We start from the raw sequence: 15,776 nt of genomic DNA, 5'->3' as shown, positions 1-15,776 counted from the left end.
ATGAGTGGGAGGCAGTCATTATTTAAATAAAAATTCAAATGAGTTTCGTGAAAAACATAACTTCTAAAGCAGGGCGCCGTTGGCATTAAAATGGGTACTACCCGTTTTGGGACCTTCGGTGGACACCTTCTAGAGAAAAATCTGTCACCGAAGCGAGTCATTAGATGCAGTAATGAAGCAGCTCCCCGTCGCGAAGTAAGCTCAAGAACACGTAGTTCATCGGTGGATAAGGGACTGGAAGAGCATCCTTTTGCGCTTCACCGCGACCAGCCGCGACAAAAATATGTAAACCAAAACCAATTAATTACTGCAACTAATGACCCGCTTCGGTGACAGATTGTTCTCTAAGAGGTGTCTACCGAAGGTTCCGAAACGGGTAGTACACATTTTAATGCCAACGGTGCCCTACTTTAGAAGTTATGTTTTTACGAAACTCATTTGGGTATGTATTTAAATAATTACTGCCTCCCACTCCTTCGCACGGTGCGCAGCTTGTAGGCGGTATCGGAGAGATACTTTAAAAAAAGAGCGTTCTTTGATTGGCGCATCCGTTCGCGAATTATTTAGCCCGGGGATTTAACTGAGACACCCTGTATACATATATACGTGTGAAGTTAATATTAAAGAAATCATGTAAATATGAGTTCAATAAATAGATTACGTAATCAAAAATAACAAGCAAATACAATGAGAATGGGAATTCTAAGAAAAACAGCACTGGCTAGTTCTCTGTTCGCACCCCGTTTACGCCCAGTACACTCGAAAGCTTGTTTTGCCGTAACATGCAACAGAGTGCAACAACCGGAATACCACAAGGTGTTCCGCGTAAGTTGTGTTGCGGGAAATGACTATGGTTATTGCTGGTTATGAGTACGTATCCGGTGAACTGAAAGAGGGACCGTGGTCTCAGGCCCATGTGCAATGTTCTCGTTACATCTCCACCATGCATAATGCAGAAATTATCGCCGAATGAAATAAACAAACATCGTTTAAACCTGAAAGGTACAAAAAAAAAAAGAAGAAGACAAGGATGAAAATGATGTGCCGGGTTTTTAAGAATAATAACGTCCCATCACGGACAAAAATGAGATAATGAAGTCATAGAGCAAGCAAGCGAAAGTGGTAAATTGGAATGGCCGGCTAATGAGTACAAAGAAGAAGAAGCAGCGAGCTTGCATGTGGATGTTACAAAAAGAAAAAAAAAAGAAAGAAAGAAAGAAGAAACGGGAGAAATCGAAAGCAGAAAAGGTTGAAGAAGAAAAATTTCTCGTTTTTCATTTCCCGATCATAAAGAAGGTAGCGCGGTCAAGCGTAGCGAGATGTACGAGCTCTCACAAATTTTGTACCGATTGTTTGCGTCCCGTCCCGTCAGACAATACAGCAACCATACAGAAATCTCAACAGGAAGCAACAAATATCCCTTGGCAATTTTAGGAAGCATTTTCTACCATCGCATGAAAACACAATAACATCTAGACAACACAATCGCACACGATATCCACCTGCCTCAACGAAGCCGCACTGAAAAACACATACCACTATCACGCGTCTGGCCCCCTTTCTCAACCAAAGTTCGATCTAACCAACTCCTACGAAGAAGAAGGCGAAAGACGACAAGAAACACACAACAGACAGCGACAACAACGTCGCCCTGCCGGCGATCATCGTCAAACCAGACGCGAAATTTCCCGCGGCCATCGTTCGCCAGACCTGCCTCCTCGCATGGACTTCCTTCCTCCATCTAGCAGCTGAGGGCGCCACTAGCTGCACGGAGCAAGCTGCGCTGCAGAGGACTCGCTCAATGGGCTCTCAGGCCTCTCTAGGAGAAGTAAGGCGAGTGCCGGTAATCCAGAGATCCGTCCACAGCTTCGCATCTTCGTCGTCTGTCCCGCTTCTGGAGACAAACTAGTGTGACACTACGACGTCGTCTTCGTTTCCGTGAGTGTGCACGGCAAGTTTGGCGTCCTGTTGCTTTCTTCTAGCCTCTCAAGAGGAACGCTCCTGATGCCGGCGGAAGCAGCACTCTGCAAATGTTGTTGATGTGTCCTTCGGTGTGTGAAGTACGATAAGTGTGTGAAGAGGTTGGCGGCTTCTTGACAAAAGTGTATCGTCGTGCCATGTGATCCGTGTGGTTAAGTTTCGCGAGTACGAAGGTGTGTTTTTCGAGGTGTGATTTTGGTGCCCGTCGTGGACTTCGACGCCCCCTTGGATATTTTTCTTCGCCAGCGGGAACTTTAGACCGTCGGCGCAGCCATGCGCTCCTACAAGTTCACGCTAAGGGACACACCAGCCCAGATGTTGATCATCGTGGGTTGTCTTCTGTTGCGTACAGGTTAGTGTTCGCTTCGGCGAGTCTGTCATACGATGGTGCTCGTGGCTCACGTATTTTCGGTGGTGGTGTACTTGGGGTGCACCACCGTACACCTGGCACCTGGTGGATGACGTCCGCGGGTCCAGTGGATATGGCACTAAAATATTCGCGTTGCAATGAAGCACGTGCGCTTCCGATGTAATGGCTGTGGAGCTCTTGGGCAACAGCATGCAAGGCTCACAGCAAGGACTGTTTGTCTTCCGTGAATTAGATGGCGCGAAAACGGAATATGCCCGGTGGTGAAGGTATTACAATCCCTTCCTGGCAACTTTCCTTACAAACAAACTGAAGATCCCATGTTATTCCTAACATAATTATTTTCTCCTGCGGAGGACAACAACTATGCGATCATTAGCAGCTCCCGCCCGTGAGAGAAGCTGATATCAAACGGTAATTAAGACAGCCCTCCGATGGAAGCCACTTATAAGGACACGAGCAAAAATATGTTCTCGCCAGCAAGGACATCACATATGCCCCGGTATTATGGATACTCTGCGTGGCGAAGCCGAGTCACTGAGAAAGCATGTGTTCATCCTCATTATGACAGGTTTAGGGTAGCCTCGTATTTATACTTTGGGTGGGAGGGGCGTAACTTTAAATATTTGGTTTCATTTGTTAACTAGCTTGTGTGAGGTACTTCGAGTATGTCTTGTAGGGTTATTTTAATACCCGCGTTATGTCGACTACAACTGATGTGGAAACACGACATGGATGACAAGTTTCGTCATATGGACGGAGCGTTGGAAGTCTCTCGCCACAGGGGGGTCGAGCTGAAGTTCGAAGGATTGGTGACTTCAAGAACGTTCCGTATACAGGACTAAATAAAAATGAAATAGATAAAAGCCTAATAAACGTTGTCAGAGGCGTACTACACGCACTTCATAATCACTTGAATGATGCTGCAAGGTAAAACAGTTTCCCCTTACTGCATTCAGTTGCGCCATTGGCAAAGTCAGTGGGCACTATATTCAGTGGCCAATCTTTCTCTATATAGCCATATATTTAGGTTTGGAATATGTGTTTCGTGTCGGAGTGGTAGTGGTGATACTAGTAAATGTATTCACGCCAAATAAAACATTATTCTGACTGGAAAAAAAAAAAGAAAAAGGTGCCTGGACTAATCAAAATTAATGCTGATGAACATGCAAATCCTATAAAAATATGGCTAAAAAGATAATATCTGGCATCCTGTACGATCTCTACGTATGGAAAGGAGGGGGGGGGGGGCAAGCTTCCACAGACCGAGCTCCATCAAGTGGGGGCGGTCACCCCCCCCCCCCTCCCATTTCGCCCATTTTCCGTGCCCCTGCAGACGGAGCAATCGTGCACCGGGAACGCCGTCCTCATCTTCGTTAACGTCCCAGGATCAAAACCTGCCATGCGTGCTCCTTGTTAAACTACGTCGACACTGCTTTTCACCGTTAACAACATGTTACGTAAAAGCCCAGTAATTCCTGTGAAGGATGGTAAGCCGCGTCTCACAAGGAATATTTCACGGCAACAAACAGAAACATAGGAAATCTCAGCAACTCAGCTAGGAAACATAGAAGCACCGCCACGCCCCCTACCGCGCACATGGCGAAAGGGTCGCCCACGAACAATCCAATTAGCAGCCTGTTACGTAACGCAACAGTAACGCGCAAGTAAATGTTCGATAATCCAATTACCACGCAGAAGCACAGCCGAGTCACTCTATACGTTTCTGCAGAATCCCCATATTTGAGCATTTGAGAGAGCGTGTCTTTTTTCTATCCTCTGTTTCATCTGCGTTCACTCATCAGCTTCACCAACAGACGCCGTGCATGCACCACGTGAAGACCTCACACGTCTACATGTAATCGGACGGGCAACGACGTGCCTTTCGGTTCCGCATCCGGACGGCTAGAGACGGACACGTCGGCGATCTCAAACTGGACATCCCGCTGCTTTTCTTTCGCGTCTTCGGCCCGACCCATCGCAACTGATCAATATTAACGGTGGCCATTCCATCAATTTCCGTTGCCCGACCGATTTCCGGCCCTGCGCCTGGCCACCGGAAAAGGCCGCGTCCTTCGTAGGATGTGTGTGTGCCTGTCCTGGCCAACTGCAGAATCCCTCGTTTGCATCGATTTCGGCATAACCGATAGTTGCACGTCTGCCTCATTCGTATAGTTGTCCCGCAATCAATTATTCAAATGGTGTTTTAAAATTTGCCTATCGACCTTCGCACAAACCTGGCGAGAGAGAGAGAGAGAGCGCTGTCCAAGTGAAGGGTCAGTGGGAACGCGATTCGTGCGAGACCTGATCGATGCCAGGAGGTACGTTCTATTAATTGGGTAGGTTGCGTATACCGGAGTTGGGCATCTCGCGAAGTCTTCCCCAAGGTAGATCGTGTTGCGCAATTAGGTACGCGTACATTTGTTGTAGCACAATGAACACACAAAGCGTTACCCGCGTATAATGCCTACTAATAGGAGAGGTCTCCCGAAGGGAGATTTCTGAGGACCACGCATGCGTGACCTGCTTAGTGTGGGTGCGCTGGGCCGTAATTGTATATTTTAGTAGTCTTTGTTACAAGTGAGTACTAAGCAGACACGGGGGCCCCCCAATTGAGAGGAGTTTGATACGCTTAATTATATAGGAAGCTACCTACTTTACTTTTCTTCTTCGCGTATGTGAATCCTAATAAACGGATTAAGCGAAAAGAAAATTAGAAGCTTGATACCTGTGTTTACCAAGCGACGGTCTCTATCCGCCTCGTGGTTCAGCTCTGACGACGGCTCCGCACTGGGGAAGGAATGGCACGAAAGAATTCGCGTGGTGTAGCAACTGCCGGGTCCCTCTCTTGATGAGGTTGACGGCGCTCCCCCTCGTTTTCTGTCATCTATTTCAGTTGCCGCAGACATGATGGGCACCGAAAGCGTTTCTTTATTGTTCACTGTGTACGCTGAAGATACGTGGACAAGTCGCCCGCTGTCGTCTTTCGTAATTTCCACAGTGCGTAACAGCGTGATTTCTCCTGTTGTCAAAGTGAATGACACGGTCCGTGGTTAGTGTTCTAGATGAGTTTTGGACATCTGCTCAATGGAGAACGGACGAGAAGGAAACCTCCTGTCTTCACCAAGGGGAAGCTACCGAAGCCAAAGAAACAGGAAACGACGGAGGCTCTGCACCTGCTTTCTTTTTCTTTTTTAATTTGTAGACTCAAGAGAGCTAGCGTATCGGAAAAACAACGAGTGCTATAAACCTCACGTGTATTTCTGAGGATAATTCGTTTGACGTATCAGCATAGTAATACGTCAGAAATAAGGCGTGTTAACCAAGTAATGTGAGAACTAACATTTCGCTCACCATATCTCCTCCATGATTTATGAAACTGATTAATGCATTTGCAATTCGCATTTCTCATTGGAGTCTCTCTGACACGTACCGCATTAGATGTGTTACGGCATTTCCATCTGTACAAGCATCAATCTACCTACAACAGCGCATGCAGTGCACACGTGGCTTTAACAGATTTCAACTGCATCCTTATTACATGGAAAATCATTTTAGGATGAAGCACAGACCTTTTGTTGCATGCGGAACAGAACTCCGTTAATTACGAACGCAACTTTGCAAGAGCTGTCCCCGGTAATGAAGCAGACGCCATAATCACCGGATTTTTAACTCCTTACATGAAACGCATTCTCAAGACGTTATTTCAGTTCCCCTCTGACTTCTCGTGAACATGCGCAAGAGGACGCTTCTTTCATCCTGCCATCTATTGTGCGCCATCCGAAAGAAGATGTCGTCTTCTAAGAACAAATTGCTGCTTTTCTATAACAATAAAATGAATATCTTCCCTCTCCCCACTCGACCCGTCGTCTCTGTGCAATTTTTACTCCCTTAATGACGTCTCATTGAATTCTTCTCTGTTTCATTTCATTTGTTACCCGCTTCTCTGGAAACTAATTAGGGCATGATAAAGCCACGAAGATGGCGAAATAATATAACGTAAAAGTGCCGAGAAAAACCGAAAAAAGGGAAAAGCAGAAAGAAAAACGCTTCAAGAACGGGTTTGCGCGCACACCTCTGCTCGGTTATGGTTTCTGGTGCGAATTACTGAAACTGCTGGTGCTGCCTTCTTGTCACGCGAGATGAATGATCAAATTCATCTCGCTGAATGCAATTTGCGCGCTTGCATGCACACGCTTTGTTATATTTATATTATTTCTTAACTTTTTCTCCAAGAGGCTCTCGTTGATTTGCGATGGAGGCGCACAACCTGCTGGCATAAATGCCGACTTACGGGCAGAAAGAAAGGGAAAGGAAGAGCATTTGTAACACAAACGGGAATGAGACAAGTACTTTCTTTTTACGGTCCTACCCCTGCCCCCGTGACGTTGATCATACACTCTAAAAGCAGAACCTCACCACATAGCACGCTGTGCGAACCATTGTTACGAATGATAGGGTGATCATTTCTCATTCGTCGAGAGAGGTGGGGGCGTACGCCTTTTTGCGTCGTTTTGGATATATGATAACTGACACAAAAAGGCGTACGCCCCATCTCTCTTCGAATCGGTGGGAAGCGATAACCCTAACCGTGGCAGTGGTTGGCGCACAGCGTGCTATGCGGTGAAGTTCTGTTTTTAGACTGGTTTTACTTGGTTCACTCGAGATTGATTGATTGATGATTGATTGATGTGTAAAAGAAAAAAAAATGGAGATGTTAGCCTCGAGCCACTCGGGACTGGCTACTCCAGGTCGCGTTATTGAAGTGCGGATAACTGCACAAGGTTTCTCTTGAAAACCTCACGTTCCCACAACAACATAACAAGATCGGTTTCCTTGAACTTCCTAACAAAACAATCTGATTGAACAGCACAGGAACCGAACCGCTAGCCACAGAGCTTTACCGTCTACACAGATCTTCTTTCAAGTCGTTTTTGAGCGAAAGCTGAAGGGAACAGTGGCAGTCCCCTCGCAGATCAGAGGGCACAAGGGTGTCATTATGCATGAATAATGCCGTTGGCGGTGGAATAGCGTATCGTACGAGTGGCCTGTCCGTGACATGTGGAGAAGTGCGTACATTCCTGCCCAACTGTTTAGCCAAAGCCGAGTTGCGATTTAAGCCACTAGACTATTAAATAACGCACCCAAGGTCGCGCTGCGTCATTGTCGGGGCCCTCTATTTGCGTTTTTCTGTCATTAACAGACACCGTCCTTTGTCCAACGAAACTAGGTTAAGGTCCGAACCCAGGCGTCTTTTAGTGAATGCACAGCAGTATCCCAACGGCTGTGACTTTGCACGTTCACCTCCCTTCGTCTGCAAGTGAAGGAAGGTCCACCTCAGCATGTTTACAGGATGGCTTAATTGTCGCACAATGAGCAGCATAAGCATTTCTGAGCCGTGGTATATTGTGGGCCTCAGGACCTTCTTTAATGAAATGTAGACGTAAAAGATGAATCCCCAGTGCTCACAATGTGCAGAGTCCTGCGCAATCTCCCACGTTCCTCGCGTCGCAGCGGGGCTCAATTGTTAGGAGGGCGCTCGAGGTAATTGCGTCCGAGAGGAATTGAACAAGGACGCATTCGACGGGACTGATTATGCAAAGACAGTTGACTGCCTGTGAAACAAGACATGAGCAAGGACTGCTTTATTTGCTCCAGAAAAAAAAGACTGGTATATATTCTGCACTGAAATACGCCGTGCTGCGATAAAATATTGTCGTGCGTGTAATTACGTCATCGGTCTTTATCGCCTGTATCATTCTCTAGGAAGGGAGAAGAACAGGGGGAGGTACTACTGTTCTACTGTCAAGCGGGTTGTAATGTCTTTCAGGTTAGTTCTTGTATAGTACGTATAGAGACGTTGACGTTTTCGAGGTGTTGTATAGGGTAGCACGCTGCCGAACCTTTTATGATAACCAACACTTTCTGATCTCTCCCCTTACAGGCACTGATGTGCCTGTGTTGATACAACTGACTATTCTATCCAAAAGATTCGTCTGCCATTTGATGCTTGCTGTCGATTCCATGGTCGAGCGAGTTGCGAGCAACTGTGCTGCCCTTATAGGATGCTGCCTCAGAAACTTGTATCTTTATTATTAACGGGAACAAAAATTCTATAATCTACAAAGGCAAATCTTTTTTCCCGCATGGCTTACGATCAAATAATACGTGGTACATTATATACGTTAACTTGCCCATCCTTGAAACAACTACCTGGAAAATATGCCAGCGACACGCAACGACTCCACGCTTGGTTGAAGCGAGAGACCAGTCACTTGAAAGAGAGCGCGTTAATCCAAAGACAAAGAGAACATCTCATTGAAAGAGGGAGGGTAAGAGGAGGACCCGAACAAGTCACGTCTAATGTGGCTGGCCAGGGGACACGGGGCCACCGATGGCAGGAACAGGTTCACGAACGACCGAGGTGACTCCGAAGCCAAGGCCCCTGAACTGCTCGCGTCTGGGAACTCGCTCGGCCAGTCGCCACCGCGTGGTCAGAATAGAAAATTTTTTCGACGTCTTTTCCCGGCATGCGTCGTCGTCCGCGTATCAACCGCACTAGCGTGTACACCTCTCGCTTTGCCGATATTTATCGTTTGTTTCCGGGCGGTTACGCAGCCAGGCCTCCTGGGAAGAAGCAGAGGCCGTAAGTGACTCAGCAAGAGCAGGTGTTCTTCAGCGGAAACGGCCAAATAAACGTGATGACCAGATTTTTCGGGGTCCGTGCGCCGTTCTTTCGGGGAAGAGAGCTTCTTGTTGTTGTTGTTGTTGCAGAGTTACAACGATGTACGGGCGTGCATTTTGCTGTTTTGCTTCGTTGTAGGTGTAGGGGAAAAAAAGAGAAGAAGAATGAGTTGGTCGGTGCTGCGGACTAAGTGAGACGGGTGGTTTCCGGTGGACGCTTTGTTGGGGTGGATTGAATTTTCAGTTCGCGTGGACTGGGCGTTCACTCTCGTTCAGGGTGTATGTCTGCGGTGATCCAGGTGTGGCGCGTGCGTTTGCGGTCCACGAGCTATGCAAGCTCGGTGAGACGATGAAAAAAGTGCTGCCTAGGAATGACTAGTCGAGAATTCAGACGGTGGATAATTAATGGTAAGGTGGTGATGTCGAGCACCTCTTATTTGTCAGCACCGCAGAGAAAAGCTCATCCTTTATCTTTCTCCAATCATCTCACTCTGAAAGAAAAGCGCTCCTCATATACCAGTCATCCTTGCAGTGATATGCGCATTACTTTCTGTATAGTGTTTGCCTGGGCACTTTCAGCGCCTAGCTGATTTATGTCGCAGTGTCATTTGATTTTGAAACTATTCTCATTCGCGTTCTTTTTAGTAAACGACCCGCTACAAAGCTGGTGATGATTGGAGGACAGGAATTTTAACGGCGCACGGACAACTAATGTCCATAGTGCGACAAAACAGTGGTAAACTTGGGACTAGCTAAACATACATTTGAACACGGTAAAAGTGTGATCAGTTAAATGTAAACGCGGTGTCTAATAAACGGAGGTTTTGAATGTATATACAGGGTGTCCCAGCTAACTGCGAACATAATTTTTTTAAATATATATATATATATATATATATCACTTTTTCTGAGATGAAATCAATTGTAATATAGCATATGCTGGAGGGCACTCCTTAGGAGGGCATTAGTTAACTCCTAAGACAATGTGTTAATTAACTTTCAATAATTAACTTTTTAATTATAAAAGCTACGAAGTTGTCCCAATGAGAACATCTGTTTCTTTCGGTCACCTGATATCGTAGCTACTTTCAGAACAAAAATCCGTTCGGTAGATCGTCCGCAAAATATTCGTGAAGGAACACAGTTTTTTTTCTTTATTTTGTTCATTGCGCATCTTCGCATCTTTCCTTCACCCCCAATGTGAGAGGGGGAAAGAGCACACTATCGCCTCTTGCGTCCTGGAAAGAGATTAAAAGAGAACAGAAAATGCAACACAGGATAAGGGCAGTTCCTATAGAGTCGCCCGATATATTTGTTTTTGTTTTGCTTCCGCAAGTTCAGGCTCATCTTCGACGCATGGCCGCACTGTGCTCCTTTGCCCTCTCACACTGGGGGTGAAGGAAAGACGCGTCTCCGAAGATGCGCAATGAACAAAATAAAGAAAAAAGAAACGGTGTTCCTGAATTTTCGTTGTTGAACGGATTTTTGTTCTCAAAACGGCTACGATATCAGGTGACCGAAAGGAACAGATGTTCCCATTGGGACAACTTCGTAGCTTTTATAATCAAAGAGGTAATTATTGAAAGTTAATTAAGACATTGCCTTAGGAGTTTGCTGATGACCTCCTAAGGAGTGCCCTCCAGCATATACTATATTGCAATTGATTTGACCTCGGAAAAAGTGATATATATATTTTTAAAAAATATGTTCGCAGTTAGCTGGGACACCCTGTATAAAAAAACGCTTTAAAGTTACAAAAGGTTTACAATCCCGATATATTTTGAAACATTAATGATTCTACTGAAAGGAATGATAGCCTCATCCCCAAGCGATAGCACTGGGTGACCTGTCATAAAGTAAGAAGAAGGCTAATAGACAAAGGCAGCACACAGCTGTAAGTGCGATGGAGTAACTGGCATTCGTGTTGATGGAGCTTACATCTCCGTCTCCAGGGCGCCGCTATTCATTCCGTTCAGCGCCGCACGAACGTTACGTGGAAACGGCCTCGAACATTTCATGGGATTCAAAATTCTTTTCCTCACTCGGTTTCATGTTCTACCTCTCCCGCTTTGTTACTGTAATTGTCGTATTCTATGGTTCCCACTCGCACAACGGTTCTCAACATCGTTCCACAATTCTCGGAAAGCGAGCTCCGTACGCTTTCCCATAGAGATGACAACCGAAAATGTCAAAACAATACCTGCGACAGGCCGCCTCAGAGCTCTCGCGCATCGTTTTTCTGCTTTCGCGGTTTGGAAAATAGTTTTCATCCAACTGCGTGAAAAATGTGCGACCCGATTAATCGTTTGGATGTTGGAGAGCTGGGGATTTCGAGTTAGGAAGTTTCCATGTCTAAACAGCGCTGTGAGCGAAAGGTTTCAGGACGAATTTTCTTCTATTGTATACAATGTATTGCACTCCCGAAAAACCATGCGCCATTTCTTTTTTCAATGATACACGACTGCCGTTTTGTGTAAGTTGATTTGAACGCTCCTGGATTTTCGTGAAAATACGTGATAGAGGGATAAAAGCGGTTCGATGTCTCAGAGGATATCTGGCTTGGTAAATACGTTTGCAAATGAGTGTTTTTGTGGGCCAGCTTGAAAAACTGACCAGTTTAGCATTCCTTTCTCTATATCATCGATTCTACTTTGAAATAATGCTTTCTCAGACTAGCAGACTGTCGAGGAAGCTCAACCCCTATCCAATCCATTTTTTTATTATTATTGCGTGTTAGCGCCGCGAAGCAACTGTGGCTATGTGCGGCGTACAGTTGTGGACAGACGGAGAGAGGACAGCAGGAAGGAGTGGGGGACAGAGGGATTAGTATGCGTCCTTGCCCGACTTCAGGAGGAACTGTGCCGACATTCGTCAGGAAATTCTTCGGAAAACCCAGGGAAAACCTCATACAGCACAGCCGGCGGTAGGATTCAAACCCACCACCTCCCAGTGTACAGCACGACCTTGGTTACCACCAACGAGGGGACGCCTTGGTGCCCACTCGGCCATGCCGCTGGTCTACCCCTATACTGTGCTGGGCTACAAGTATACAGCAACAACTCCGCGGGCGAAGGTGGTATTATATGCCCCAATGCATGTCGGTGAATATTCCGTGTTTCAGAATATGCATGGTCTTTCGTTCCACCACCAAACCCGTGGACGCAATCCACCCTGCGCCTTGTCCACCTGTATACACTGGTGGGCGGGAGATGTCTACGACATCGAAACAGAGCAGGCCGAGCGTAACGCCTATCTCGCAGTCGCAGGTGGGAGCTCCAAAACGGATTTGTAAGAAAAGCGATCGGCCAAGACTGACGATGAAGCGATGAAGCGTGTAGATAGCGTCCTCCCACTCACTCCCCTTATTCTCCATACGAAGCCCCATTCGGAGGCCCGCGAGATAGAGAATCAGAGCCAGGAGTCACAGTGTCCACGCTTTCCTGTCCAGCCTTCTTCTCTAATGGATACGAGGAGGGATTTATCCACTATAGCAGACTTTTTATACGTGCAAGAAGAAGAAGAAGATTCTGATTATCGCTATAGCGTTGCCTTTGAGACGCAGGGAGAGTCGTTGACCCATTTTTACGTCTGAAAGGGGGGATAATTTTGTTTGCTGTATGGCGTCCGAGCGCTATCGTAGTCTTCCTTTTGGACGTCTGCTTCAATAAGGAGCCAGCATTTCCATTGGGAAGGGTTCGGGAGATTGGGTCGTGGAATTGCTATACGTCTCTGTTCAGGTAAGACAGCGAGGATTGGACAATACGTGACAGAAAGTAGCACGGATGTGTATTGGATGTATCGTTGATGAGTGAGTCGTCCACCGGAGAAACATAGGACGTCTGCGCGTGGATGGAACGGGTCGGTTATTCGCGCAACGAGATTACGTAGTCTGGTAGTAAATTACCTTATATCTCTATACGCTTGCCTCTAGATTCGAGTGCGCTTTATCTCTTTCACTTACCTGACGGCGTGAGCTTCATCATCATCTTTGTTTTCGTGCCATCTCTTGTTTCGTTGCCTTCCGCGGTACACGCTACCTGCAAAGCAGACGACACAGATTAATATTTATATATTTATATCCGCGAATCAGTTCAGCGAAAGCGTCTGCACATACGGACTTTCTCCAGTTGAAATCTGTTCGTTAGGGACTGAAGAGAATGGAGGAATAATGTCGTAGCGTTCTACGTTTTTCTTTTTAAACGACTCTATGGCCTTAACTGAAGTCTTGCTGCTCTGAAGCCTCGATTATTTGACCGACACTGGTAATCGCGTCGACACACTTGGCTTGGTTCGCACAGTGTTGTATCGTTTTGTGAGCGATATCTGTAGGACCTGTTTCGGTGGTTCGAAAATCGACTCTATTGACCGCCGATTCGACGGTGTGGCAATCAAAACGCCACATTCCTGTGTCGTATATAAATCCCTGTATAGGGGCTTTAACACACCCGACAAAGCACAAACATTTTTCCTTGTTCTGTTCTCGTATAGATATTCTTAACGGTGAGAACCCCTCGAATTCCTTCTGACGCGCCAACACGTGCAGGATTTCTCACTTCATTTCCACGGACGTCCATACCGAGCGTCGTTCCGCCGTTGTTTCGAAAATTGTGGGCCTTCCGCTCGCTCATAACTGCTCCGTGGAGAGTTCGCTTGAGGCGGCAGCGCACGAGCCTCTCGCGCCATAATTCCACGCAGGCGCTCAACACGGCATTCGTCCCGCTCTTTCTAGCAGGCCCAGCCCATAACGCGCCTATTCTAACTTTTTATAGCGTGGACTGCCCACTTCTTTACGGCCTTACTGATATCCAGACCACACATATACGCAATGACGCCTCACGCTATTAAGCGCCAAAGTACATACTGCCCTCATCGGACCAATTTCGTGTAAGCTCACTCGCAAAATCAATACGCACAACACAGCGTTATGTGTCGGACCGGCGCCATCAGAGCCTGCCCCTCCTCCTAAAGCGGCTTAATTTTTCCAAGTGCCGAAAAGCGCCATTCGCGTAGTCTCGCTTCTAAACTGATCCGCGTTCATAATCCTCATCGGGCCTCCGTGAGCGCGCGGGAATCGGAAAAGGGTTTAATGTAAAGGCTACTTGAAAGTTCTTTCGTCTTTCGCGATTTTGAGATTCTCCCAGTCTCGTTTAAGCTCGCGATTTCTCCTCGCGTTAATTCTGTTTCACCGGCGATATTGCAGAACATAATCAGGATAACAGGGGCGGGCCGCCGTGCGTTAATTTTGAGCCTGGATCTTAGGTTTATCGGCGGAGGGGCTCGTGTAATTTAATTTTCAAACTTTTGCGCAATTTGCTTCGAGGAAGGCACCATTTGTTACTCTGATACGCTTGTTCTGACACTTTATTGTTCTCTCCCGTGTTATTTGGTTCGGGTGCTCAGTATTGCAACATCGTCAATACTGCGTGCAAGACAGCCATTGCAAATTTATAAGATAAAGGATAATCTGAGGATATAAAAATAGCAGGCTAAAACGTTAAGGACCATGGGATCACTATTTTTGTGACTCATTTTATCAGTCAACAATACAAAAAGATAAAGAAGAAGCGTAACAGTCAAAGGCCCGCAGAGCCAGGGTCTCCCTTGTTCATTTAGATTTCCGTGGCATTCCTAGTGTATGCGTGAATTGAAATTGCAATTCTGCCTTTCCTACTTGAGCTCGCTGAGCATAGCTAAATTTCTAGGGAACCCTTTGTGGGAGACCTAAGCGCAACCGAGAAGTCAGTTGCGCTACCTTAGGAATCCTTTCAACCTTTCACATCCATGTGTAGCTAATGCAATTTTCCTGCTAAATGAAGTTCCCACGTGCTATTGCATGTGATCAGCCATTCGTGCAGCCCTTTCTAACCTCCTTCCCTTTGACATTTCGTGCAGCCTACAACTGCGCTTGGGATTCGATACCAAAAAAAAAGGGGGATGCTGTTTGCCGGGCGTAAAATAAAAATGCCTTGTAACTAACGAAACCTCCCGCTGCTCGAGTAGGATTGACTTCGGACGCTTTTGTGCTGTGCGTAACAAAAGGCCCTCGGAAACGAAGTCTCACCAACGCTGTATGCTACACCTATACCGCTGGGACGAATGCAATTTCCCCTTATTCGCGCTCTGTAAAACGGTTTTTTCGGCTCGCGCAACCTCTCTCGGTGCTACAGCCGAATTAGCATAAAAAATGTGCGGTATTCCTAAGAGCTTACTTCCTCGAAAAAAAAAAGAAATGTGTGGAAAGAAATTTATTTTTGTTCGTTTGCTTGGCGATATTCGAGGCTCGGCGTGGCCACGAAGTTTTGGCGTAAAGAAAGGCACCGCAACAGTGGGAGAAATGAAAAAAACGCGAAGCTTTGTGAGGTTGCTTTGCTCGCGCTTTGTATACCGGCCGAAACATACTTCACGTCAGGAAAAAAGCGAACATCTGAAACAAATAAACGTAAATATGCGAGACAAACCACCGATAGAAATAGACAGGAAGATAGATTCTTGCTTCGGTTGTAGCGCGTGAGTTATACGTTATACCTATTTCCTCATAGTTTGTTTGTCTCCTAGCTAGCCGTGTAACGGGATTGATTGATTGATTGATTGATTGATTGATTTCATTTAAAGTGCCCAGAAACAGCCGTGGCCTTTAGTGTGGTGCACGAAACACAATACATACAACAGGGAACTACAGATGCATAATGCTGGCTAATTAAAGATTCCGAGATAACTAAATTAAGAGAAAGATATACTATCAAAA

The 15,776-nt window shown here is 46.3% G+C and overlaps 1 protein-coding gene and 1 long non-coding RNA gene across 3 annotated transcripts in view; one reads left to right on the top strand and one right to left on the bottom strand.

Moving 5' to 3' along the window:
- The window catches only part of LOC135386085 (uncharacterized), a 354,177-nt gene that overhangs the window by 195,014 nt on the left and 143,387 nt on the right, over positions 1-15,776 (bottom strand). Inside the window, exon 2 of the long non-coding RNA XR_010420591.1 lies at positions 12,993-13,068. This is a non-coding gene — a long non-coding RNA (uncharacterized LOC135386085). The remainder of the gene's footprint in view (positions 1-12,992; positions 13,069-15,776) is intronic.
- The window catches only part of LOC135386084 (nephrin-like), a 288,664-nt gene continuing 274,593 nt past the window's right edge, over positions 1,706-15,776 (top strand). For both annotated transcript variants that reach the window (XM_064615808.1, XM_064615807.1), the window contains exon 1: positions 1,706-2,332. In XM_064615808.1, coding sequence (XP_064471878.1) covers positions 2,254-2,332 — 79 coding nt within the window. In that variant the 5' untranslated portion in view covers positions 1,706-2,253. The remainder of the gene's footprint in view (positions 2,333-15,776) is intronic.

The sequence above is a fragment of the Ornithodoros turicata genome, chromosome 2 (genome assembly GCF_037126465.1).
Source record: "Ornithodoros turicata isolate Travis chromosome 2, ASM3712646v1, whole genome shotgun sequence".
Lineage (NCBI taxonomy): Eukaryota > Metazoa > Arthropoda > Arachnida > Ixodida > Argasidae > Ornithodoros > Ornithodoros turicata.
The sequence above is the reverse complement of the archived record's forward strand: the minus strand, read 5'-3'. Positions and strand labels throughout refer to the sequence as shown.